The sequence below is a fragment of the Lutra lutra genome, chromosome 5, assembly GCF_902655055.1.
Source record: "Lutra lutra chromosome 5, mLutLut1.2, whole genome shotgun sequence".
NCBI classification, from domain to species: Eukaryota; Metazoa; Chordata; class Mammalia; order Carnivora; family Mustelidae; genus Lutra; species Lutra lutra.
In genome coordinates this window covers 13,533,496-13,559,382 of record NC_062282.1, presented here as the reverse complement: position 1 = coordinate 13,559,382, position 25,887 = coordinate 13,533,496, and the positions used below count along the sequence as shown (strand labels likewise).

Sequence of the window (25,887 nt, the reverse complement as noted above, 5' to 3'; positions counted from 1 at the left end):
AGAGGGGGTGGTGAGGAAGGAGACTCGCCGACTGGCTCAGTCCATCCGCACTGCTCTAACAGCACGGCGCCGACTCGGTGACTAAAGAATGGACGTTCATTTCTCAGACTTCGGGAGGCTGCAAGTCTGCGAGCAGGGTCCTTACGCGGTGGCGAGCTCTGGCTCCTCTCCCTCCTCTTAGAGGGCATGAATCCCACCAGGGGGCCCAACCCTCCTGACATCATCCAAACCTAATTACTACCTAGAGGTCCTGCGTCCGAATCGGGGATGGAGAGAGCACAGACATTCTGTCCATCACATCAGTGATGAGGATGGGGATCGTGTGGGGACACTTAGCAAAGGAAAGTGTAGAATGGACCTGTTCTTCTACTCTTAACTTTTTTTTTTTTTTTTTTAAGATTTCTTTACTTTAGAGAGAAAGAGTTGGAAGGAGGGCAGAGAGAGAGAGAAAGAGACTCCCTCAAGCAGACTCCCTACTGATGTGGAGCTCGATCTTGATCTCAGGACCCTTAGATCATGACCTGAGCTGAAATCGAGAGTCGCGTGCTCATCCGTCCGAGCCACCCAGGCAGCCCAGGCTCTTGTCCTCTAGAGCAATTTCACCCTGGCAGGGATTTAAGATCCAAATATCCAACAGGGTAACGACGGCATGCAAAGGGGTTGGGTTATCTGTTGCTGTGTAAGAAGCTACCACTGACGTACCTGCTCTAACAGCACACGTTTTGATCCCCCCACGGTATCATGGGTCAGGGCTCCCGGCATGGCCTCACCAGGGCCTCTGTCAGGGTCTCCCAAGCTGCAGTCAGTGTCAGCTGCAGTTGCATTCCCTTTTGGAGCTTGGGGTCGTCTTCCAAGCTTATGCGGTGCCAGCAGCTGGTTCTTCGCAGCTGTAGGACTGAGGTCCTTGTTTTCCTGCTGGCTTCCACCCCACGATGCTCTGAGCTCCCAGAGGCCCCAGCAGTTTCTGGCCATGTGATCCGTCTGACAACATGGCGGCTCACTTCTTTAAGGCCGGCAGGAGAGTCTGGCTGTGGTCTCCTCAGCCGGAGTCTTTATAATTCATATGTTCACAGAAGCGATATCCCGTCACTTTCTTGTATTCTGTTTGCTAGAAGGAAGTCCGTTTCCACCCACATTTGCAGGATTAAACTGGGGTATAAGTCATTGGGGGTCACCTCAGGATGTGTCCTCACAGGTTTATAGGTCTTTCTGCCTGGAATTCTCCTCCCTCTGGTCCCCACTTTATCCCCTATTTATCTAACTCATCCTTCCAGTCTCCGCTTAGACATGGACTTGGACAGGAATCCTTTTTGACATTCTCCATTGCACCCTTCACGAAAAATACACCCCCAAACTGAGCCAAGCCCCCTCTGTCCTCTGCATCAGTCCCGTTGTGACATTCAGCATGCTCTCCTGCCATCTTGGTGTTGCCTGTTGACTTCTCTACAGTCACCCAGGGGACAGCGTAAATTGTTCATTCTTCTACACAGTGTACAGAGTAGGAGCTCAGGCAATGTCTGGTGAGCACTGAAAAACTGTAAGGGATGGAACGAGGGTATCACCGATTTAGTCCCTCAGGGAAACTTTCTAAAGACAGTTAAAATGGAACACTTGACAATACAATGTCACCTGCTCTGACTTTATAATCAAAAAGACACTGCGTTCTTTCTCAGTGGATACCCTCCTCCTATCCCGCTGCCTTATACAGTGGAGTGACACCAAATATCATGATGTCTCAGACAATACTGGTCTCTTCTTTGAGCTCTCAGGAACCAATCCAACTTCACATACAATTACAGTTACATTATGGAAATGAGGTCCAGACAAGGCTTGAACCCAGGCATAGCACGGGGGACACAGAGACATAATGACATTGCCCTTCAGCTTATTATGTTCCTGGGAGAGAAGACCTCCACGTGCCACCAGTAAATCATATGGTGTCATCTCTAGGAATAAAAACACTGCTTCTCTAAGAGAGACCTCACTGTGGACTGAAATGTCAGGGAAGCATTCAAGATGAGGACATCTTTAAAGAGGAGTTAAACTTTAATTGGTGACCAGTTGGAGGTAGAAGTAGGATGGAAACTTGAGAGTTGACAGAAACATTGGGAAGAAAATGTAAACATCAGAGCGTTTGAGTCATGTCCACTAAATAGCTTTGACCTTGACCACTGTTTGACTTAATCATACACTAGTGTGTGTTCTGGTCAGTGTTGCTGCCAGAAGGTCTTTGCATTTAAAGCCTTGACAACTAATGAACATCTGAATCTTCTGGTAGAGAAATTCCCACCACACACGACAGGGAAAGGTCGACAGTTTTGTAGTCGAGGAGTTAAATGCGTCTGAATTAGTTGGCTCACATAAAAACACATTTAGTTCTTGGAAGGCAAGAACTCGTATCTTCTGGGGAAGCATTCCTAAAGAAGCCAGAAATCCTGACTGAATCTCCGGTGAACAGCCCGTCCAGAACATTCCCCTGTGTGTCCCTGCTGTGAGGTTGAGTTGAGGGTGACCTGGTTTTGACTCTTCCCACTTCTCTGTGACTCTGATACATTTCATTTTTCTGACCAAGTGGACTCTTTTGCCAGACCTTTTTCCCTCTGTTCTGTGGCCACAAAGCCTGCAAGAGGTACTGCTTATAAAGACATCTTCCTGGAATAATCCTTGGGTTCTTGAGCTATTGGGATAAAGATAAAAAATGGCCAGATGAAATTGTTCATACTGTATGTTGAGTCGAGTTCCCCAGGGCAGTCCTTTGAGTGGGCACTGCCCTTTGCTGAGCTGCTCAATGGCGCCCACTCAGGGCAGCACTTCAGTCACAGTCAGTCGCTGGGTCGCGCTGGCTCCATCTTGGCCACGTCCCGGGAAGATGGGGTTATTGCCGCTGCTCGCTGCTGGGCTGGGAGAACTGATGTGGCTTTCCGTGTGTCCTTGCATGAATTCAGGGTGGATGTTCTTAAGCTGAGACGGGTCTCTAAGAGTATTCTGCTCTATTTGTTTGCCCCTTGGGTTAGTGGAAGAACATCTAGAGAGTGATGGGGCAGTAAATTTACTAGGTGGGGCAGAGAGCTCTTTGGGATGGGCATGAATCTTAACACTAAAGCAGGTATTTCTCTGATTCTGATTCAAACGGAGACATTCTGTAGACTTCCAGAAAGGTGAGACACGCTCTTCCCTTCATAAAGCTATTTGCTTGTGAGAACTGGCATTTTGTTTCGTGAAAGTCCCAGCAGCATCATGCTTCACCAGGATGTGACTTTTGTTCTTTTAAATACTCACCAGAGCTGCAGCATTAGAGTAAGATCTTTAATGCTGAAAAAAGCCTCAAAGAGGTTTAAATACTTCTTGAAAGTCTAGTCTTGATGAAGACTGCTTCAGAGATTCCTAGTTCTGAAACTTTTTATTATTTTCAAACAAATAAGCTTTATACTTGCCTTTTTAAAAATTATTTATTTATTTATTTTGGCCAAAGAGGCATCATGCATCAATAGAGCCTGTAATTGCAACTATAGGAAAAGGGTTGTATGAGAAACTTTTCTAGGAGAATTATTTGTGGTAGAGTTTGCAAGTGCTCGGGAACCCAGAGCACAAGGAGGTAAGCCTTCTGTGAGTCACCTGGTGGTAGGATTCTCTATTTGCTTTTTTTGCCCAAATGTCTTGGAAGAGACAGAGCAGAGTGTTTGGGAAACTGTGCTACTAAGTAAACATAACGCATCATTGTTGGCCAGAATGACTGACAGAAGCATAAATCAGAGCATCATGAGTGAGCGAGAGTGTCAGTTAGCCTCCCGCCCACCACCTCCGAAATGCATCCAGGCTGACCATTCATAGAAAAAGCACGAAAATATTTGGCACTAGTTTTTCTAGGAAATAGTTCAGAATTTCTCATGCAGGCAGTAAATCTGAAATTATAAAATTAAAAGCTGGCTTGATTGAGGGGAGGTCTTAATGTTTTCACATCCTTTCAAATACTGGGAATTCTGATACAGAGTGTCAATTAGCAAAGATAGTTTCCTTATTTAGTAAGCATAGGATTGAGGCGCCTGGTCCCAGAAATAGGCCAGCAAATGGCTATGATCTGTTTTGTCCCAATTCTGGTATTCTTGTGAGGGTCAAACTGAGATGGAATAAAAATGGTTCAATTCTCATTTTAAACTCCGTTTTCAGAAATACATCCTTTTTTTTTTTTTAAGATTTTCTTTATCTATTAGAGAGCATGAGCCTGGAAGGGGGTGCGGGGGCTGGGGTGGTGGGAGACAGAGGAAGAGGGAAAAGCAGACTCCCCTCTGAGCAGGAAAGCCTGCCTCATCTGCTGAGCTCCATCCCAGGGATCATGACCTCAGCCGGAGGCAGACACTTGACTGACTGAGTCACAGGTGCCCTCAGAATTACAATTTTTTTTTTTAATGTGCATTAAAGCTTTTGAGGCCAAGACACCATGATCATAATGACTTCTCAGTCATGCGGAGAGAGTTTCCGTGCACTATTAAAGTAACATAAAATCCAAAGTTTTTGGATATTTTTCCTCCTCCCTCTCTTTCCTTCTTTCCTTTCGTAACATAGGGCATCTCTCTGTTCCTTGTGACTTACACTTTATGTGGGACTGGTGCTGGTCCGTAAACTATTTGTCCCACTTAAGTGACTGTAAACTTTGATGGCAACTTCATGGTCCTCTGTGCCTGTTGGATGTAATAACCCCCCCCCCCAAAGGCAGGGGGATCTTGTATTTTCTATATCTTTGCTTTTTATTCCTAGCAATATATTTTTACTGTATTTTTCAAATATCTTAGGACATGACAGATGGAAAGTTTAAAAAAACAAAGCAGCCCTCCCCCACAGGGAGCTAGAGAACCACTGTTGTTGACTGTGTTTGGAGCACATTTGCGGAGAGAGAAGCATGGCCTCCAGAAGCTGTCTCTGACTCAGAGAACCTCCCGTTACCAGCCATGTTCTTGGCTTCTGATGCCTCCCTTTCCCCCGGCCAGGTCTTCCTTCGAGAGTCCCTGGAGCAGAAACTGGAGAAGCAGCGGGAGGAGGAAGTTACGAGGGCAGCCATGGTGATCCGGGCCCACATCTTGGGCTACTTGGCACGGTAAGAAGCACACCGAGGGGAGACCTCCATCACACCTGGATGGAGATCAGGACCAGGCTGTGGAGAGTCTCAGGGCAGCGCTCCTGACTAGCGATGCCAGATGCCCAGTGGGCTTGACCTGGGTGGAACGTAGGCAAGGGGCCTCCTGATGTCTCCAGGAGACCAGTGACAGGAGGGGACAGGGCAGATATACTTAAGTTGTTGACCCAGTTCCTCTGTGTCATGTATTGAAGCCCGGCAGCCTGGCTGTTGACTTGGCTGTTGGCCGGTTGGGTCCACAGAGGGCTCCCCTCTCCCGTGTTTGCCCAGCGAGGCGGCTTCTCGCCTTGTGCGCTGGAGCTCTGTCCGTCTCTGTGGACCCGCCTGCTGCGAGAAGTCCTTCCATTTTCTGAAGTACAGGACCATGGTGCTGTGGCCTTTTTTTCTCCTCCCTCATGAGGACAGGAGACTGCAGCAAATCTTTTTTGGTGCTGTTTACAGTCCAGCCCCTCCCAGGACTCTTCCAAGTCAGCATTAAGGGTTATGGGCTTATTTAGTTTTAGCCAAGATAATGATAAGGTTCTTGCTTTAGTTTTGTGTGTTCTTATGCTTTTGTTTTCCTTCCGTTTTGTTTTGTCCACAGGGGCCTCCTGTCCGCTCCCGTCGCTATAATGAGACGTTCAAAACTTGGCCCTTTTCTTTTGTCTTACAGCATTAATGGAAACTCATTGAAGAGCTCAGAGCCTCATTCCCTCAAAAGCTATCCTGTTCTGCTTTTGTTTTCATTTTCAGAAAGCAATACAGAAAGGTCCTGGACTGCGTGGTGATCATACAAAAGAACTACAGAGCGTTCCTTCTGAGGAGGAGATTTCTGCACCTGAAGAAAGCCGCTGTGATTTTCCAGAAGCGACTCCGAGGTCAGATTGCTCGGAGAATTTACAGACAGCTGCTGGCGGAGAAACGGGAGGAGGAAGAGAAGAGGAAACGGGAGGAAGAGGAGAGGTACACTAGCTTTCCTGCTCGGATGAGGCAGAAGGACACATTGTGAGTTACAAGGTCAATTTTCATTCTTGCCCCAAGAATTCCCAGTGGATGCTGCAGAACCTGCTGTTTGAAACATTACCTCTTGGTGGCTTGGACATAAAATTCCTTGGATATAAAATTCCGAGTTCTGTGCATTTAATTCATGCACAGAATGTGTAATTGACCTGAAGTAGAGGGGCCATTCTTTAACCTTGTTGTGTTTAGCAAAGTTTTCTCTAAGAAGGTAGCTCTCCCTCGGAAACGTGCTTCCAGGGTTTTGTGTGTGTGTATGTGTCATTGCTTTTGGTTATTTTCACCTCCTTTTTCCTTTTACACTTTTAGAGAAAGAGAGAGGGCACGAAGAGAGGCTGAGCTCCGCGCTCAACAGGTAAGCATGCCCTTGACCTCGTGCTATCTCGTTTGCCCCTTCCCTTCCCACTTCAAACACCTGGGTGGAAGGATTCAAAAGGAAAACAAAGTATAAAGATACAAGAAGAAAGATTTTAAACTAATTTTTTTTTAAAGATTTTATTTATTTATTTGACAGAGAGATCACAAGTAGGCAGAGAAGCAGGCAGAGAGAGAGGAGGAAGCAGGCTCCCCGCTGAGCAGAGAGCCCGATGTGGGGCTCAATCCCAGGACCCTGGGATCATGACCTGAGCCGAAAGCAGAGGCTTTAACCCACTGAGCCGCCCAGGCACCCCAAGAAGAAAGATTTTAAAGGCGATGTTGCTGATGCAGCTCGCTACCACTGAGTAAAACTTTGTGAATGTGTAAGGTTTAAATGTGAACCCGGACAGCAGCATCTCTGTAAAGCCACGTGACCGCTGTGTTAGTTCGCCTGCCCTAACATAGTACCACTCAGCCTGCAGGAATTAAACAAAAAAGTGTTGTTTCATGATTCTGGAGGATAGACACCCCCCCCCTCCAGGGTGAAGGTGTCAGCTGACTCACTTTCTTTCCAGGCCTCTCTCCTTAGCTTGGACGTGGCCACCTTCTCACTGCGTCCTCCCGTGGTCTTGCCTTTGTGTGCATGCCTCCCTGGTGTGTCTGTGTGTGTCCCGATCTCCTCCGTCTGCCAGGACTCCGGGGCAGATGGGGTTACAGCCCACCTCGTGGTCTTACTCTAACGTAATCCCTTCTTTAAGAGCCCTGTCTCTAAACACGTTCTGTGTTCCGGGACACCGGGGCTTCCCTATCCGTTGGGAGGATGGGGCACACAGTTCAGCCCATAGAGAGCCCATCTCCGCGCGGTTCTTCATTGCGAAGAAGCAGCGATGCTCGACCTGGTGCTGGCGACCCTTGCTGATCCCTCCCTTCCTCTCCTGCCCAGGAGGAAGCGGCCAGGAAGCAGCAAGAGCTGGAAGCCTTGCAGAAGAGTCAGCGGGACGCGGCACTGCGCCAGGACCTGGAGAAGCAGAAGGAAAACAAGCAGGTGGAGGAGATCCTCCGCCTGGAGAAGGAGATCGAGGACCTGCAGCGCATGAAGGAGCGGCAGGAGCTGTCCCTGACCGAGGCGTCGCTGCAGAAGCTGCAGCGGCTGCGGGACGAGGAGCTCAGGAGGCTGGAGGACGAGGCGTGCCGGGCGGCGCAGGAGTTCCTGGAGTCCCTCAACTTCGACGAGATCGACGAGTGCGTCCGCAACATCGAGCGCTCGCTGTCGGTGGGCAGCGAGGTGGCGGCCGAGCTCGGGGAGCCGGCGGAGGGCGCGGGAGCCGAGAAGCCCAGCTTCAACTTCAGCCAGCCCTACCCGGAGGAGGAGGTGGACGAGGGCTTCGAGGCCGACGACGACGCCTTCAAGGATTCGCCCAACCCCAGCGAGCACGGCCACTCGGACCAGCGAACGAGCGGCATCCGCACGAGCGACGAGTCGTCGGAGGAGGACCCCTACATGAACGACACGGTGGTGCCCACGAGCCCCAGCGCGGACAGCACGGTGCTCCTGGCCCCGTCCGAGCGCGGCTCGTCCCCCGGGGAGCCCGCCTACTGCGTGCCCCAGAGCGGCGGCGGCCTCCCCTCCCCGGACGGCGACTACGACTACGACCAGGACGACTATGAGGACGGCGCCATCACCTCGGGCAGCAGCGTGACCTTCTCCAACTCGTACGGCAGCCAGTGGTCCCCGGACTACCGCTGCTCCGTGGGGACCTACAACAGCTCCGGGGCGTACCGCTTCAGCTCCGAAGGGGCGCAGTCCTCGGTGAGTGTACCCCGCGCGGGGGGAGCAGGGGGTGTGAGGGGGGCAGGGGGCACGGACCTTGTCTGTGATCCGGGCCCGGGGCAGCCGAGATTTCAGAGTCGGGTCTTGAAGAGGATCCTAAACCCCTTTTCTGGCCAAAAGCAGCCGCGTTAGTAAATGGAGCCTTGATGTGCACACAGAGCCCAGAATCGCCCAAGAAGACGGGCACTGTAAATGGAAACTCAAGCCCTGTCTGTCATAGCTTCCCAGCAGGTGGGGAATTAAGGCCCGCCCTAAATTAGAACTAGAAGGGCCAAGGGCACACCGGAGAAGGAGAACCAGCGTTCCGGAGGCCTCACGGTCTGCTCCCCAGCCTGTTTTACCTGTGTCTGCCCTCCCTGATGCCTTACCAGAGGCGCTCTCTGGTCCATGGGTTTATTTATAGTTGACTTTTATTTTTCCCATTGGCTGTGCATTAAATATCCCCTTGATTTTCTGAGACTTGAACGTATTTTTTATCATAGTGATTTAAAGGGAATTAACTCTTGTATGGTTTGATTAAAATTCTACCCTTGAACAGCCGTGTTTTTAGCACAGCCTTTGGATAAATAAGTGTGTCTCACGGGGTATCCATTCAATGGATCATTTGACCTTACGGGTCAGTATTTTGTAATTCTTGACCACCCTGTGTTATGAATGGTGTGAATTCTCATGTTGCTTCTGTCAGATTTATTTTTTTCAATGTTGACAGATGCTCGGCATTTTTTTGCTTTTCTGTTTGGCTCACGGTTGGCTCTCTCCTTCTTGTCCAGTTTGAAGACAGCGAAGAGGACTTTGATTCTAGGTTTGATACAGACGATGAACTTTCTTACCGGAGGGACTCCGTGTATAGCTGTGTCACCCTGCCTTACTTCCACAGCTTTCTCTACATGAAAGGTAGGACCTGTGTCCCCAGGGCTTCTGGCGGGGGGAGGTAGAGTGATGGACCACTGAGGTTTGGTGTTCACCGAGGCTGATTGAGTGAGACCAGGAAGGACCCTCCCCATGGCTCACCTGGTGTTAGTTCCTCTGAGGTGAATGAGGGATGCCATGGGTGAGAAGATCATACCAGGAAGAATGCCGCTCAGACTCTCAGAGCATTAGGACAGAGGACGTAGCCACTGTCACTGTCTTCAGGCCCTGTCTCCTCTCTGGCCACCCCGTCTCATTTCCATGCTCTTTTCCTTCTTCCTACACCTCCTCCTCTCCTCCCCCAAGCACACTTTTCCTTTCCTTTCTCTCTCTCACACACATGCTTCTGCTACAGTCGGTGTAGCCTGTAATGATGGTAAGCTGCACCGTTCCCTCCCACAGGAGCGTTAGAGAACCTAGAAGGGTTTCCTCTACATGGGAGAAAAGTAAAGATCTGAGACAGGGGTGCACCTTGCCCTGGCTGCTTATGACACCTGCTGTCTACCTCGAACTTCCTGACAAGGATTTCGGTTGTGTATTTCGACAGCTGTTAAACTTTGACTGTCTTGGGGCACCTGGGTGGCTCAGTAGGTTAAAGCCTCTGCCTTCGGCTCAGGTCATGATCCCAGGGTCCTGGGATTGAGCCCCGAATTGGGCTCTCTGCACAGCGGGGAGCCTGCTTCTCCCTTTCTCTCTCTGCCTGCCTCTCTGCCTACTTGTGATCTGTCAAATAAATAAATAAAATCTTAAAAAAAAAAAATTTGACTGTCTCTTATTGGCCCTTAATATTTAAGGGCTTCAAAGCATGCTCCTTTTAGAAAGGAACTTAATTAAGACCTTGTGGTCCTGCCTCATTTGTGTCTTCAATTCTGACTTCTGTGTTTTTTTTTAAGGTTTTTTTATTTGGCTGGGTGGGGGTGGGAGGAGCAGAGTGAGAGATTCTTATGCAGGCTCCACGCTCAGTGCAGAGCCCGATGCGGGGCTCAGTCTCATGACCCCGAGATCATGACCTGAGCCCAAATCAAGAGTTGGACACTTTAACCGACTGAGCCTCCCAGGCGCCCCTCAACTCTGACTTCTAAATCGGTGACAAGGACCATGAAAAACCACTGTCGTCACCAGGTTTTGGTAGGAGTTTCCCATGGATCTCTGAAAGAAAGGTCTGCCTGGTTTCTCGCACGGCTCCAGGCTACATGAGGGAGAGGGTCCAGATCTGGGGGACGGGCAGGGATAACCAGAACCATCGTCCTGCTGATGATGCCCTCCACTCTGCCACATCTGCTTTCCTTTCCCTTCCCATTGCTCTGTCAGCTGGTTTGTCTTCCTGACTCTTCCTTGCTTTCTTTTCCGCTGCCATCTCTCCTCATTGGCTTTGCCTTTTCTTCTGTTTGCCTCCATGAAAAGTTTTCATTCTGTGTTCCCTTTCCCTGTGTCTTCTGTTCTTGCCTTTGCTTCTCTCTCCTCCTGGCATATTTATCTTTTCTCATAGCACTCGTCCTCCCTAATTGTTTTCCTGTTCTTCTTTGCTTACATTTTTCTTTTCATTTGTATTTGATTTCGTTCTTTTTTTTTTTTTCTTTTTTGGCTGCTGCCTCAGCACCTACCCCCTATATTCAACCTCAGGCTAGCTACAAGTAGCCGGTCACTGGTTTGTCAAAGGTCTACTGTTCTCAACCCCAGATCCCCAAAGTGCTCAGGGAAACCCTGCCCGGTTTCAGGGGAGATCTTCCTATTACCTGAAGTCATTGGTTGGTGGAAATTCTTATAGGAGTGCTGGAATGAAAAAGATTGAAAAATTCGAACTGAGTAATCGAAGGTTCACTAGACTATTCAATAAAAGCAAAAATTTAGGCACAAATCGGAACTTAACCTAAGAACCATCCAATCAGAGCATTTTAAAATTTTTGTCATGCATGTCTCAGAATAAATATAAGCTTTTTTTTTTTTAAGATTTTATTTATTTATTTGACAGAGATCATAAGTAGGCAGAGAGGCAGGCAGAGAGAGAGAGAGAGAGAGAGGAGGAAGCAGGCTCCCTGCGGAGTAGAGAGCCCGATGTGGGGCTCGATCCCAGAACCCTGGGATCATGACCTGAGTCAAAGGCAGAAGCTTTAACCCACTGAGCCACCCAGGCACCCCTAAGCTTTTTATTAGTAGTATTTCCCCCACTCCTAACTTAATTCTAGTTCCCTAAGTTAGCTTTAGAAGTCCCTATAAGTCACTCTGATAACGGCATTGATTTATTACATAATTGCCTGATTAAAACAAATAAGATGAGAAAAAAATATATATTCAAAGCATTAAAATCTTAAGATTGAAGCATGCAGAGCCCAAGGAGGTAAACAAGTGGGTTTTTGGCAAACTCCGCTGAATGAAACAAGTGGTTGTATGAATGCGTCACCTTCAAATCTTTGACACATCATCATTTACTCTTTAATAAAGTATTTATAAAGTTGTGACCAAACATGTTAGAGAAACCAATGATAAAATATAACCACCAGATTATATTTTATGAGCATAAATGCATTTTCAGCAGCCTAATAGTCTCCTTAAAGGGTTTGCAGTTAGGAAATTAATAGCTTTCATCAAATTCTCTAAATGATGATGTATGAAGGGAGCACCCAGAACTGGAGACGGATAGCGGGGGGTGAGTCCCATTCTTAACCTAAGAGCAACAGAGTGAAAAATCTCCAGGTGATGACTATGGCGATGACGGGTATAATCTGTATCTTCAAAACAACCGTGAATAGCCTTGATCATTTAAAACCGTGTTTTTGATCGACATAGAACTAACATGCAGTGTTATCTTAGTTCCAAGTGTACAACGTCATGAATTAATATTTGCGCACGGTGCTCGGTGCCCACCACCAGAAGCCTCATACAATGGCATTAACCTTTATTACCCGAGACAGTAAGATCATAGAATGACTTTTTGTACTGCAGTTTCCTCTGGGGTTGTTTTGAGAAACCCAGATTAATACGGGTAGCCCTTGGCAAGTTTGTAGTTTGTTAGGAAACCTCCCTGGAGTGCGGCGTGGTCCTGGACTTCTCAGCCAGGAGAGCAAACAGTGCTTTATTTAGGTCTAAGAAGGGGCTTGGTGGCGGGGGGGTGTCGGGGTGGGGACAGCGTCTGGGTGGCTCAGTCAGTCAGATGTCTGCCTTCGGCTCAGATCATGATCCCAGGTCCTAGGATCAAGCCCCCATCTGGCTCACTGCTCAGTGGGGAATCTGTTTTCTCCCTCACCCTCTCCCCCTGCACTCTCTCCCTCCCAGAGAAAGAAAGGGCATCAGTATGTCCAATGAAAGCAAGTGCCTTTGCATGCCAGACCCCAAATAGTGTTGTCGTTGCCTCATTTGTTTCAGTGTGAGGTTTAGCTCTATAGTCACTGAAGCAATCGTTGAAGAAATTAATCTGAGAAGGTCTGTTTTCAAGTTATCTCTAATCTGGAAAAGAGAGCGTTTCCTTTATTCTTTCAGGATCCATGTTCACCTGTGCCTTATTTTTAGGACTGGCTGATCAAAAAAAGTAACTCATCTCTTTATAATAAGTTACTGAAGTAGATTCCGTGTGCTTTAGTGGATTCGTTTAAGAGATTTTTTTGACTGATGGTGGTTACAATGTCATCTGTGACCGTCCTCGGGAAATCTAGAATCCTAAGATAAGGTTATCTGCCAGAAAAATGTTAGAAGAATTTTTAAAGATTTTATTTTGAAATAATCTGTACACCCAACATGGGATCTGTACACCCAAACCCGAGATCAGGAGTCACATGCTGTACTAACTGAGCCAGCCAGGTGCCCCCTTAGAAATATTTTTTATCTTGTAAAAGATATATGTATATCCTTGTTTTCCTTCTCTTTCTAAAAAAGTTTTCTACTAAATAATTACAGCTAATTCTCATTTTTAAGGTCCAGTCACAATTCAGTTGTTTCATGTTCTAAATATTACGCTTTTGACATATAAACCATTTTCGGATGATACTTTCCTTTGAAAAAAAATGTATTTACCCAAAAAAGCTCTATTTGATCTTCCTATGGAAGTTTTAGGTCTTGTAACCTCCCCCACCCCCACACCACCCATTAACCAAATAAGGAAGAAGGAATGTGTATAAACTTTGACACCATTTTAAACTAATTTCTCCTCTCTGGGGCATTTGGAGATACGCAGGATCCATTTCCTGCGAAATGGTTCACACCCTGTAGCTCCCGACTCATCCCAGGGCTACAGTGTTGGCTCATGATTTGTGTTTCTGTCAGGGCTTCCCCAGGATTTCTCAGCTCAGTAGGAGCTGCTTTGGAGATCAGGAAGGGACAGCATTGCTGTGTAATCAAACCAAGCCTGGGTGGCATCTCCCCGCCACCCCCTGAACACAAGCCAACAGGCGCCATGCTTTGTCAAGGGGTGTCTGGGGGCGGGGGCGTGGTGGGACAAAGTAAAGAGGGCAGGCTGAACTTTTAAGACCCTCGAGCAATAGGGTCCCACAGCGTGACTGACTGTTCTCAAACCCCTCCCTCCCGGATCACGGGGCACAGGTGGCTTAATGAACTCCTGGAAGCGCCGCTGGTGCGTCCTCAAGGATGAGACCTTCCTGTGGTTCCGCTCCAAGCAGGAGGCCCTCAAGCAAGGCTGGCTGCACAAAAAAGGCGGCGGCTCCTCCACGCTGTCCCGGAGGAACTGGAAGAAGCGCTGGTTCGTCCTCCGCCAGTCCAAGCTCATGTATTTTGAAAACGACAGCGAGGACAAGCTCAAAGGCACCTTGGAAGTCCGGACGGCCAAGTATGTTGACAGACCCTGGTGGTAGCCCATTGGGTGGTGCTCTGGGGCTGCTCGGTCGTTGATCTCAACGCCTCCAAAGCCACCTGGCCTGCGGTCTTCGAAGCAGTGGCTTGTAGTAGGTGTTGAGTGTGTCCCAATCATTCACTTGAGCCGATCGAATTGTTAGGGGACCTGGGAAAGGACTTTGAATCATTTGCTTCTCGAGGTCGCGTTCAGACCCTTGGCTCTCGGTAAGGAGCCCGCTGGTCCTGATGGGGGTGCGATTGGTTGTATGCAGGGACCCTTTGAATCTTCAACAGTGGGTTAAGAACCTTTTTCTCCTCTTATTGGTCAGCACACCACAGCGGATGGCTAAGGTGGAACCAGACTGCCCATCTGGAGGCGTTGGGTTTTTCGCTTTAGCTTTTGAGGTGTTACTGACATACAGCATGTGAGTTTCAGATGCACGGAGGAGTGACTCTGCCTTTGGGTACGTCGCAGAATGATCACCGCGGGGATCTAGTTAACATCTGGCCCCACAGACGGTTAACACATGTGTTTTCTGGTGATGAGAGCTTTAAAGATCTACTCTCAGCACCTTCCAAATCGGCGATACTATATTCTTAACTAATTCTCTCATGCAGTACATGGTGGCTCCGGGACTTATTTTGTAACTGGAAGGTTATAACTTTTGACTACCTTCATTTTGTTTTTTAACTTTTTAAATACCCTACACCTTACAGATGTTTTTTTTGAAAGGAATCCTTTATTTTTTACCCACGTGGGATATTCCAGCCATCGTTGTTCCCAGCAGTGAGCGGAACAGAACCGGGCTTTGAATCCAACACACCCCTTTTTTCTGCCCCCCTTTTATGGAACCAAAGCACTGGACTATTTAGGACCTTTATTTGAGTTAAACATTAAGGTTTGCAGGAAATTGTTGGACTTAGCGGCAGCTGGGTAACTTGCTGCTACGCATTAAAGGTTTGGGGATAACCTGTGGCCATGACTCCACTCAAAACCAAGCAATCACCGTATTTAGAAAATGGGTAAAAATAAGCTTTGAGACAGAACAACTCCTGAAGTCACAAGACCTGAAAATGGAGTGTTGTTTTCTAATCAGCGTCGGCAACTGTAGAACATGATTTATTAGAAAGTGTGGGAGGTTAAACAAGGAGGGTGTTCTAGGCATTTAATTTTTAAGGGCAAATAATGAAATGCAGACAGCAGAGTATTGGGCTCCTCCAGGCTGCCGCTTGGGTTTGTCAGGAGCCCATGCTCCATCCCGCACGGGTGTGAGTGTGTGGGGCAGTGAGACTAAATCCTACAAGAAATCTGCCCAGCGTGACACAGCTTCAGCCCCTCGCCCCATAGAAGGCTCGCCCACAACTGCCAGGAACTCGTAGGAGAAAGGCGGAGAGGGGATTTCACTGTTGGAAATTAATATATAATCCTCATGCACCTTGCTCTGTGCTGCTTAATATAAAGCCCTATCCTCCAGGTGCTTTGTGAAAATTACAGTTTTAAGGAGACCTTAGCTCTGACTTGGCCATTTCTGTCTTGTTCTGCAGAGGGAGGGCAAGGAGTTGTAAGGGTTTCGCCACATTAAGATTTCTTACTGACATTAATTAAAAGTATCCACTCTATTTTGAAATGTTTTGTTACAGAAAATTTCAGTCCTATGCAGAAGTAGGCGGAAGAATACAGTGAAATTCATGTACTTGTTCCGCGCTTTCAACTCAACCCCCCCACCATGGCGGGTGTTTCAACTCTAATCCCACCCACACTGCTCCCCCTACAGGCCGTATTCTGTAAAGCAAGGTCCTGACATCAGAATTTTATCTCTAAATATTTTAGTTTACACTTAGCGCTTAAGACTCTTAATATATAATCACATTATGGTGACAGCATTTACAAAAATAACATGAACTTCTCAATCATCCAAACTCCAGTCATTGCTCAAATTTCCCCAGTTGTCTTGTCAATGGAGGTGATAGTGCTCTTGTTAAGGCTTATAATTTCTCATCCAGCAACAGATCTCCCGAATCTCTCGTAATTTATACAACAATACACAACCCCATCATTTTCTTCACGCACTCGCTGTCGTTGAAGATGCCGCCGCGTTTATCCTACAGAGTTCAAGATTCTGTGCATCGTGACCCTGACAATATCATCACTCTCTCTCCAGGGAAGCCTTTTACAAGTGCAAGTCCCTGGGCCCCACCCCGGAGGAAACAGCCTCCACCCACCACCCCGCTTCCAGCTAGATCACCATCTCACCTCTTATTTTACACACAAGGTAGCCAAGTTCCAGAGAGGCAGAGTGGCCGGTCCAGGGTAACATGGTCTAGACAGTTTCCCTGGAGTCCTACTCAGGGAACACCATGACCCGAAGCTTGGCCGATTTCTGCCCATCTGTCACCTCTTGCTTCCTGCTCAGAAGGGGTGTCCTGGACTACTCTAGGAATTCTCACCATCTTGAGTTTTAAAAACATTTTATCTCATCTCAGTGATTCTAGCTCTAAGATATTTATTTTTCTAACTAGTTAGACTGTTTAGTTGTGTAGATATAAAAGGCATATTGAAGTGTGAAGAGTTACACTACTTTAGTTGGCAAAGCAAGCTGGCTTTTCCCCAAGACCCTTCTTCAACCATTTGACCCTCTCTGGTTCCATGCCAACATCTGCTTGTGTTTTACCCTCATCTTGTTAATCTGGGCCTCCGATTTTACACGTCTAGTGTTGTTTAGGGCATGTTGAGATGAGAGCAAGATGGTGTTGAGATCCAGAAACACCCAAACCCTGCTCTTCACCCCAGTGGGAATCATGTGTCCGTACGAGGTGGAGAATGTCACAGGTGTCAGCCGAGGCCTTAAGCTATAGAGGGAAGCCATGAGGAACTGGGAAGAGCTCAAGCCACGCTCGTCATCTTGTAGGGGTTCTGCCATTGTAGCGCAATGAGGAGCGGAGAGTAGGGGCCGGGTGGGAGGCGGCTGCCCCAAGCCTTCTAGGGCCCCAGCGGGGGTGGGCATTGGGTGGGCGGAGTGAGGAGAGAGACTTCTCCCTCGAGTAGTCTGGAAACACCTATCCCAGCCTGAGCCTTCCTCTCTCTGAAAGCAGAGAGGAGCCCAGCCAGCCTCCCACCGCCGCCGACCCCCAGCTTGAGGCCACAGGGATCTTCATCATTTAAAAAAAAAGCAAGGCCAAAGTGGGTGTTTGATCTTTTGGTTACAGTTTCCAACTCTGTCATCAGTTCGGTGAAGTGGCTTTTCCTGCTTATTCTTAAGGATTCTGTGGTCCTGATATGTATTTGCTGCTGTTGCTGCTTTGCAGAGAGATCATCGATAACACCAGCAAAGAGAACGGGATCGACATCATCATGGCCGATAGGACCTTCCACCTGATCGCCGAGTCCCCAGAAGATGCCAGGTGAGGCACGGCCGTTGGCTGCCCGCAGATGACATCCTCGCTCCCGCCGAGGCCTGGCTGCCTCCCGACCGGCTCTGAAGAGACTGCACCTGATTGTCTAGTTGGGCTTTTCTGTTAGGACAAGTGAAGAACCGAGTCATGAGATGGATGTACTCGTCCCCTGGGGAACCTGTCACTGGGCTCAGGTGTCCAAGAACCACACAAGGGCCAGGATTTCCAGCTTTGAATGCCACTAGACAGGCTCCTTGTTATCTTGGCTCAGGCTTTTGTTGTCCCCAGCAGAGTACGTAAATCATGCAACCGCACAGAGCCAAAAGCCCACCCTCTGGAAGCTTCTGAGCATAGCTTGTGTTTGCTTCATGTAGAGTAGCCCATTTAATTCTCACGGCTGCCCTACAAGGTTAATAGCGTTGTTACCATTATTACTGTGACCCACATTTTACAGAGTAGGAGACTCAGACGTGACAAAGGGGAGTATCATTGGTAAAGTCACAAAAGCTCAGTTTTGCTGAACGGAGGCATTACGATCCTTACATTTCTTAAGGAGCTTAATTTTTTGACTGAGCTCAAAGGACAGTGGGGTCAAGTGTCCATTGGCTGGATCGAGTGGTCTCACGTTCCTGGACCCCAGGGCCCCATCCTTGTGGGAGATGTGGAAGAACAGGAGAGCTGCTGTCTGTCCCCTGGTGTGATGGATCACACAGCCACACACTGGATGAGACAGAGCAAAGCGTCTGTTTCTCCTGCTGCTTTAGGAGCCACAGGGCTGTGTTGGAGGTATCTGTCCTCTCCTCTGAGCAAGGCCGGAGAACATCTTTGGCTTAGATCCTTTATTTCTGACCTCTGAAATATTCAGATCTTGTAATGAATTCTCCGTGCCTTTCACAGCTACCCCTCTGCCCTTTGGATGTCTGAGTCCATAGAGGGCCATGGGAGCAGCTTTAAGGTCAAAGAAAATAATTCTTCCCATGGGAACAAACTAAAACCATGCTTGGATCCATAAATTATGACGCAGACTGGAAAAACAAGCAAACCTGGAATTACAGCCCCTTCATTCCATCTGGGACTCCTAGAGACCGCCCGTGGGTGTTTGTGGTCTGTGGAATGCCCACGGCTTTCCAGCTGAATTACAGGCCCAGCGTTCCAGAGCCATCCTCTCTGTTTTAGGCCATAATGAACTTGCTAAATTTAACATTGGGGACTTTTTTTTTTTTTCCCCAAATAGGCTCCACACTAGGCCAGTGCGGGGTTTGGACTCCTGACCCTGAGATTAAGACCTGAGCTGATATCAAGTATTGGATGCTTAACTGACTGAGCCGTCCAGGGGCCCCAACATTTGCAGTAGTTTAACTGAGAACTTCTTTCCTTGGCCAGTAAAACGTGTTTTTAAAAATTCCTTTTCAGATCGAGTTAAATCTGACTCAGGAGGAGAAATTTGTCAATTTAAGGGTATCACCTGAATAGAATGAAAGCCCAGCAGATTTTATTTGTGTGCGTGTGTGTGTGATACCATGTGGCCTACGTCTTGACTGTGTGTTTTTCAATATTGGATTTGGGAAATATTTTTGAGCTTCATAAAGCAGTGACTTAAGTCTTGACTTTGAGTTAATCAGAATTGATGAAGCAAATTTATATTGAGATGTTTCCCCTGTTTCCATGGGACTCTGTATACACTGCGTATTTTCAAGCTCTTGGTCACATTTTTCTCCTTTAGGAATCACTGGAGACAGATTTTAGTGCTTTGCTATAGATACATGACTTGCGCTTCTATATAGGTATACATTATTGGCTTAAGTATACCGTCATAGACACCAAGTACTTTATCCTGTGCCATACTTAGTAGGAGCGTATCTATATACGCTTGCAGGAGAGGGCTGTCCCTAGCATCTCACATTTGGCACCTCCTACGTTTTATAGTTGCTTGATCAATGTTGGATTGGATGGATGGATGGACGGACAGACACATGGATATGTGGCTATTTGTGGTCATTTTGCTCAAGCCTGTATTGTGTTTCTAGTTCCATCATGACTTTTGTTCAGCTTGACTTTTCTGGGGTTGATCTGTTTTCCTTTGTTGTCTGATTCTAATGAGGCTGCAAATGAGAAAACTCATTTTGGATGAGAATAGAAGAGTTCTCCGGTCAAAACAGCATTCCACTTTCTATTTCAAGCAATCGTTTTCTGTTTGCAGTTCTCCTATGGTTTTATTCTTACTTAGGTAGAAATCCTATCAGGTGGTGAGAAACCCCATCCTGGAAGTGAGTAGGGAAGACTGACCTTAGTGGGCATCCTGAGATCTGTCATGCTCTGCCATCATCGGCCTTCTTACCTTGGAATTTTTTTTTTTTTAAGATTTTATTTATTTATTTGTGAGAAATTGAAAACGGGGGCGATCACAGAGCTTTGGAGAGGGAGAAGGAGACTCGCCACTGAGCAGAGAGCCAGATGTCGGACTCCATCTCAGGATCCTGGGGTCATGACCCCAGCCAGAGCCAGTCACTTAACCAACTGAGCCATGGAGGCACCCCTGTTTTTAAAGAAAGAAAAGGCACTTGAATATTTCCTAGGTTATAGATAATACCTTTAATAAAGATCCTTGATGTATAAGTGTTTGGGGTGGAACTGAGGATTTCATTATCCTCATTATTCAGTGTCCGGAAGTCTGGGGCGGCTGGAGGAGAGGGTCTCCCCTTGATCTGAAACTGCAGCAGCCATAGCTAAAGGCATTGCCTGTTTCTTCAACCTTTGCCGGTTGGTAGCATGAAACCCACATTTACCCCATGAGGAGTGTCGGCAGATTAAAAACGAAATTGCTAGAGGAAATGTCACTTTCGCAGAGAATGCAGAGAAGGGCATTGGTCACCGCGGTGCCCATCCAGCAGCTAGCCCCTCCTTGACAGTCTCTCTGTCCTTCCCACAGCCAGTGGTTCAGTGTGCTGAGTCAGGTCCACGCGTCCACCGACCAGGAGATCCGGGAGATGCACGACGAGCAGGCGAACCCGCAAAACGCCGTGGTGCGTGAGTGCCGTGGGGCGGAGGGAGACGCCCCAGGGAGGCAGGGGCCCGGGAAATCCTAGACAACCTTAAGTAAAAGTGTAACAATTAAGGGAATGTTTTAAAAATCATGCAGAAATATAGAATTAGTAGAAGATGATAATAAGTAGTAATAGATTCCAGTCCTCCCGCTTTAAACCACTAAAAGGACCAAAAAGAAAATCCTAAAAAATCATGCAGAAAAACAGAATTAGTAGAAGACGATCATAAGTAGTAATAGATTCCAGTCCTCCTGCTTTAAACCGTTAAAAGGACCAAAAAGAAAATCCTGAGTTACATGAAATCCTGGAAGCATATCATACCTCCCTCCAAAGGACTTCGGAATTCTGACTCGTGTTCTTCCAGTCTTCACTCTATCCTGGACGCATACAGAACCATACGGTCGTATTTTTTTTTTTTAATTTTTTATTTATTTATTTGACAGAGAGATCACAAGCAGGCAGAGAGGCAGGCAGAGAGGCAGGCAGAGAGAGAGGAGGAAGCAGGCTCCCCGCTGAGCAGAGAGCCCGACGCGGGGCTCGATCCCAGGACTCCGAGATCATGACCTGAGCCAAAGGCAGCGGCCTAACCCACTGAGCCACCCAGGCGCCCCACGGTCGTATTTTAGAAATCAAGTTTTCTTTTCTCCTAAGAACAACATAAGATCAAAGTCTCTTAGCGGGGTCTGAGTCTAAATTTAGGGATGGATCCTAGTGTAAGTCAGAAAATTTGTACTGTTGAGAGAAGTTTGAAATACTTTCCAAAGTATTCTAAAAACAGATAAAAATTAATTTATAATTTTTTTTTGAAATGAGAGAACTGTAGATTCTGCCCTATCTAGAGGCGGTACTCACCACCAGAAGGGGGTCCTTTCTTAGATAACTATTATTTTACAGTTAACACAGAAAGGAGAAGTGTCTATTTGCTTCTTTAGAGAGCCATAACCTAAAGGATGTCATGGTCATGTGTGCTGTACTGATAGATTCTCTTCCCCCTATTTTTGCTCCTTTCCAGGGCACTTTGGATGTGGGGCTGATTGATTCCGTGTGTGCCTCTGACAGCCCCGATCGGTAAGTTGGGATGTGACTCTCAGCAGAAGGCATTAGTAATCTGCAGGCTCCCCCAGCCCTCTCTGCTTCTGGGCCACTGTCTTCTTTCCTGGGCCACGAAATGATTCAGGGCTGCGTGTTGACACCTGCTCAGTCCCAGGCTGCCTTCTTCGTGGCCAGTTTTATATCCAGAAGTCTTGCTCTCTGGGTATCTTTGGGATGCTGGAGGAGACCATGGAAGCTAATTTAAACACTCAGTTAAACACACACAAACACACACACACACAAGGAATATTCTTCATTCAGATACAGGGGTTGACCCAGGATTCCCAGAGGAAGAAAATGCCTGCTGAGCAGAACAGTATTCCAGCACAGAGAAGGGTGTCTTCCCCTTTCTAATCTTAATAATGAACTCAAGTAGGATTTTGATTGCAGTTTCTGTGTAGAGTATTCATAAATTAAACCACAAAGATTTTTCCTTGATATTTCCACCTTATCTGTGTCCTTAAGATAGCATGTTTTGGTTTTGTTTTCTGAAGGCAAATCGTCTTTGTGGATGCCCCTGGGAGTCTGTACCATTGACCTTTGTCTGTATTTATCTATTTTTCTTTGCTGCTGTTTGAATCCTGAGTAGGAATCAAAATCAGCTTCTGCGTCTAGGAGCAAAGCTTTAGAAAGTGAACAGACATGTATTCCAGTTGACGACAAAAATGGTGCCCACTGGGCAGCATTCCCTGGAGTCTCCATCTGCCCCTTGACAGAGGCTCTTCTGAACCACAGACACACTGTTTCTAGGATCGCCCTACACCATCCTACACCTGGCTCGGGGACCTTACCAAGTTTCTCCTGTCAGTAGCCCAGATTTTATTCTGATGGTCAAGTTCCCACCTTGTCTACATCTGTCTCCTTCTAAAGGAGGCTCCAGCGGGCTGGGCATGTGAAGATCTGTGCATAGAACTTTCCATTGCTGCGTAGGCCCTTCTCTCCATCAAGTTCCCTCCTTTCTCCCTTCCCAACTATAGAAAAATCTTTTATTTTTAAAGAGCTACTGTAAACATTTGAAAACTTGCAAGAAATTATTCAGTCACTAGCATAAGTGGTTAGGTGCAGGAATTAGTAAGAGCAAGGGCCTCGGAGAGATGTGGGCCATTGCCAGACAGAGATGAGGCAGAAAGTAAATTTCCATTATTATGTTATCCCTGACAGAAATGAGGCTTTGTTCAATTGCTTTGAACACATGGACCCAGGTGGCTTTTTGTAGCCAGCATAATCGAGTGTGTAAGATGTTCTGTTTACACCTACTTACCGATCTTCTTTTATTATTGGTGTCTGACATTTCATTACCGACCCACAGAAATATCATCCAAGGCAATACCCAGGGGCAGAAAGAAATTTACTTTGGAGAAGCATCAAAAAAAAAAAAATTTTCCCCCACCGTCACCTCATTTAGTTTTCCCCGAACCAAGTGTCATCTGGAAAGTTTTGCATGAAGCAATCTTTCCCTTTCCCCGGACCTTCAGAATGTGTGGCTCCAAGTTTAAAGGTTAATGAGGCATAAAATAAATCCTGCAGAAATGAGCAAGAGTTGCCTTAGCCTAAGTACAAACGGTGCTGCAGTTTCCGATCCCTGTGACCGTCCGCCGGGAAAAAGGCATTTGGTCTTGGTTCAAACAGGTGATGCTGCCGGTGGGGCTCAGTCTCTGCTTCCTTCCTGCCCTGTCGCTCAGACCCAATTCGTTTGTGATCATCACGGCCAACCGGGTGCTCCACTGTAACGCGGACACCCCAGAGGAGATGCACCACTGGATCACGCTGCTGCAGAGATCCAAGGGGGACACCAGAGTGGAGGGCCAGGAGTTCATTGTGAGAGGTGACTGCTACCGCTGCGCTGCTTGGTCGGGGGGCACTGTTTCCCTTTGCCTAGGTACTGCCGTGTTTCCCACGGGGGCGGCTTTTCTGAGGAATTTTGACTCTGAAGTTGCTTTAAAAAATCACATAAGAGGGGTGCCTGGGTGGTTCAGTCGTTAAGCATCTGCCTTCAGTTCAGACCATGATCCCAGGGTCCTGGGATCGAGCCCCGCATTGGGCTCCCTGCTTGGCAGGAAGCCTGCTTCTCCCTCTCCCACTCCCCCAGCTTGTGTTCCCACTCTTGCTGTCTCTCTCTGTCGAATAAATAAATAAAAATCTTTATGGGGCGCCTGAGTGGCTCAGTGGGTTAAAGCCTCTGCCTTCGGCTCGAGTCATGGTCCCAGGGCCTGGGATCGAGCCCTGCATCCGGCTCTCTGCTCAGCAGGGGGCCTGCTTCCCTTCCTCTCTCTCTGCCTCCGCCTGCCTCTCTGCCTACTTGTGATCTCTGTCTCTCAAATAAATAAAATCTTTCAAAAAAAAAAAACTTTATAAAGAAAATGATAAAAAAAAAAATCACGTAAGTAATGGTCGTGACCCTTTCCAGCCCATAAGTAGAAATGGGACCCATCTGGAAGCATCCTGCCGATTAGGACCCGGTATTGGGGGTTTCTCTTTATAGTTTTTAATTGACATTTTCATCTTTCTTTCCAGGGTGGTTGCACAAAGAAGTAAAAAACAGTCCGAAGATGTCTTCACTGAAACTCAAAAAACGGTGGTTTGTGCTCACCCACAATTCCTTGGACTACTACAAGAGCTCTGAGAAGAACGCTCTGAAATTGGGCACGTTGGTCCTTAACAGCCTCTGCTCGGTGGTGCCTCCCGACGAGAAGATCTTCAAAGAGACAGGTAACAGAGCCACGTGCCCGCGGCGAGCCTGGCTGTGCTTAGCTTTATGGACACCTAGTATTGAAACCACAGTAAAGGGACACCTGGGTGGCTCAGTCAGTAAGTGTCTGCCTTCAGCTCAGGCCATGATCCCATTGTCCTGGGATCGAGTCCCACATTGGGCTCCCTGCTCAGTGGGAAGCCTGCTTCTCCCTCTCCCACTCCCCCTGCTTGTGTTTCCTCTCTCACTGTCTCTCTCTGTCAGGTGAATAAATAAAATCTTTAAAAAAAACATAGTAAAGAGGTCCTGCTTACTTGAGTTACACAAATATTCTTAGGACAATTGCACAAAACAAAGACTCCTCTGTGGTGAGCTCTCTTTTCCTGTGCTGTGTTTTTCATCTTTTCTATCTCTGTGTCATGAGACTCCTAACGCAGCCCAAGAAGGCTAAATCCTAAATGTCCCTGAGCTTATTAACCTCGTAGATTAAAAAGCAGTCATGTTCGCTTAGTTTTGTTCTCATCAGGATTATGAAAATTTTTCTAGATTGGGTTCTATTGCTAGTTGTGATTTTATGTTTTTTTAAGATTTTTAAAATTTATTTGATAGAGAAAGAGCACATAAGCAGGGGGGAGGGACAGAGGGAGAGACAGAAGCAGGTTTCCCGTGGAGTGAGAGCCCAGTGTGGGGCTCACTCCTAGTACCCTGAGATCATGCCTGAGCTCAAGGCAGACGCTTAACTGACTAAACCACCCAGGCGCCCTGATTTTTGTTTTTAATACAGTTCCTCTGTTCTAAAGGATCGCTCGCTTCTGGACACACAGACGCTTGCTTAGCAAAAGTGCGTGCTTCTCAAGGCAGAGTCTAAGGAAAGGAAACAAACAGGAAGGGATAAGGAGTGTCAGAAAGGGAAGGAAGCGTTTTCATTCTGGTTCCAGAGCCTTGAAAGCAACTTAGTTTATGCCCCCCCCCCTTTTTTTTCCCAGAGCAAACGTTACCATTTACTTACTTACTTATATTTTAATTTATTTGAGACAGAGAGCGAGTACACAAGCAGCGGGGGCAGCAGGGAGAGGGAGAAGCGGGCTCCTCGCTGACAGGGAGCCTGACATGGGGCTCAATCCCAGGACCTGAGCCCAAGGCAGAGGCTTCACCCACAGAGCTGCCCAGGCGCCCCTGTTACCACTGATGTATTTAATCCTGGGTTTTATTGTTTTGTGTTTGTCTTCCCCTCCACCGTAAGCTCCTCCAGTCAGTCGGCGGATACATGGGTTGCTTGGCACACTTGGGAACTCAGCGAGCGCTGCTGAATTGACTGCTGGGTTGACTGGGGGGATGCTGGGTTGCTGGGCGGTGGGGGAAGGGCCCTCCGTTGGGGGCCGGGGTGAGGGGCAATGACGCCACTGCGCATGTGCTCCGCCGCAGGCTACTGGAACGTCACCGTGTATGGACGCAAGCACTGCTACCGGCTCTACACCAAGCTGCTCAACGAGGCCACCAGGTGGTCCAGCGCCATCCAGAATGTGACGGACACCAAGGCCCCGATCGACACGCCCACCCAGCAGCTGATCCAGGACATCAAGGTAAGGGGCGACTGAGCTTACCAGGGTGGGTCACTGTCGCTCGCAGGTACCCCCATCTCTTGGATCAAGATGTCGGTCAA

General features: G+C 47.7%; 1 protein-coding gene across 1 annotated transcript in view; it reads left to right on the top strand.

Moving 5' to 3' along the window:
* MYO10 (myosin X) overlaps nucleotides 1–25,887 on the top strand; it is a 218,148-nt gene that overhangs the window by 180,041 nt on the left and 12,220 nt on the right. The window contains exons 22-33 of the mRNA XM_047731876.1: nucleotides 4,986–5,092; nucleotides 5,864–6,073; nucleotides 6,437–6,482; nucleotides 7,428–8,294; nucleotides 9,086–9,209; nucleotides 13,758–14,001; nucleotides 17,313–17,408; nucleotides 20,329–20,422; nucleotides 21,456–21,511; nucleotides 23,218–23,360; nucleotides 24,050–24,244; nucleotides 25,650–25,807. Coding sequence (XP_047587832.1) covers nucleotides 4,986–5,092; nucleotides 5,864–6,073; nucleotides 6,437–6,482; nucleotides 7,428–8,294; nucleotides 9,086–9,209; nucleotides 13,758–14,001; nucleotides 17,313–17,408; nucleotides 20,329–20,422; nucleotides 21,456–21,511; nucleotides 23,218–23,360; nucleotides 24,050–24,244; nucleotides 25,650–25,807 — 2,340 coding nt within the window. The remainder of the gene's footprint in view (nucleotides 1–4,985; nucleotides 5,093–5,863; nucleotides 6,074–6,436; nucleotides 6,483–7,427; nucleotides 8,295–9,085; nucleotides 9,210–13,757; nucleotides 14,002–17,312; nucleotides 17,409–20,328; nucleotides 20,423–21,455; nucleotides 21,512–23,217; nucleotides 23,361–24,049; nucleotides 24,245–25,649; nucleotides 25,808–25,887) is intronic.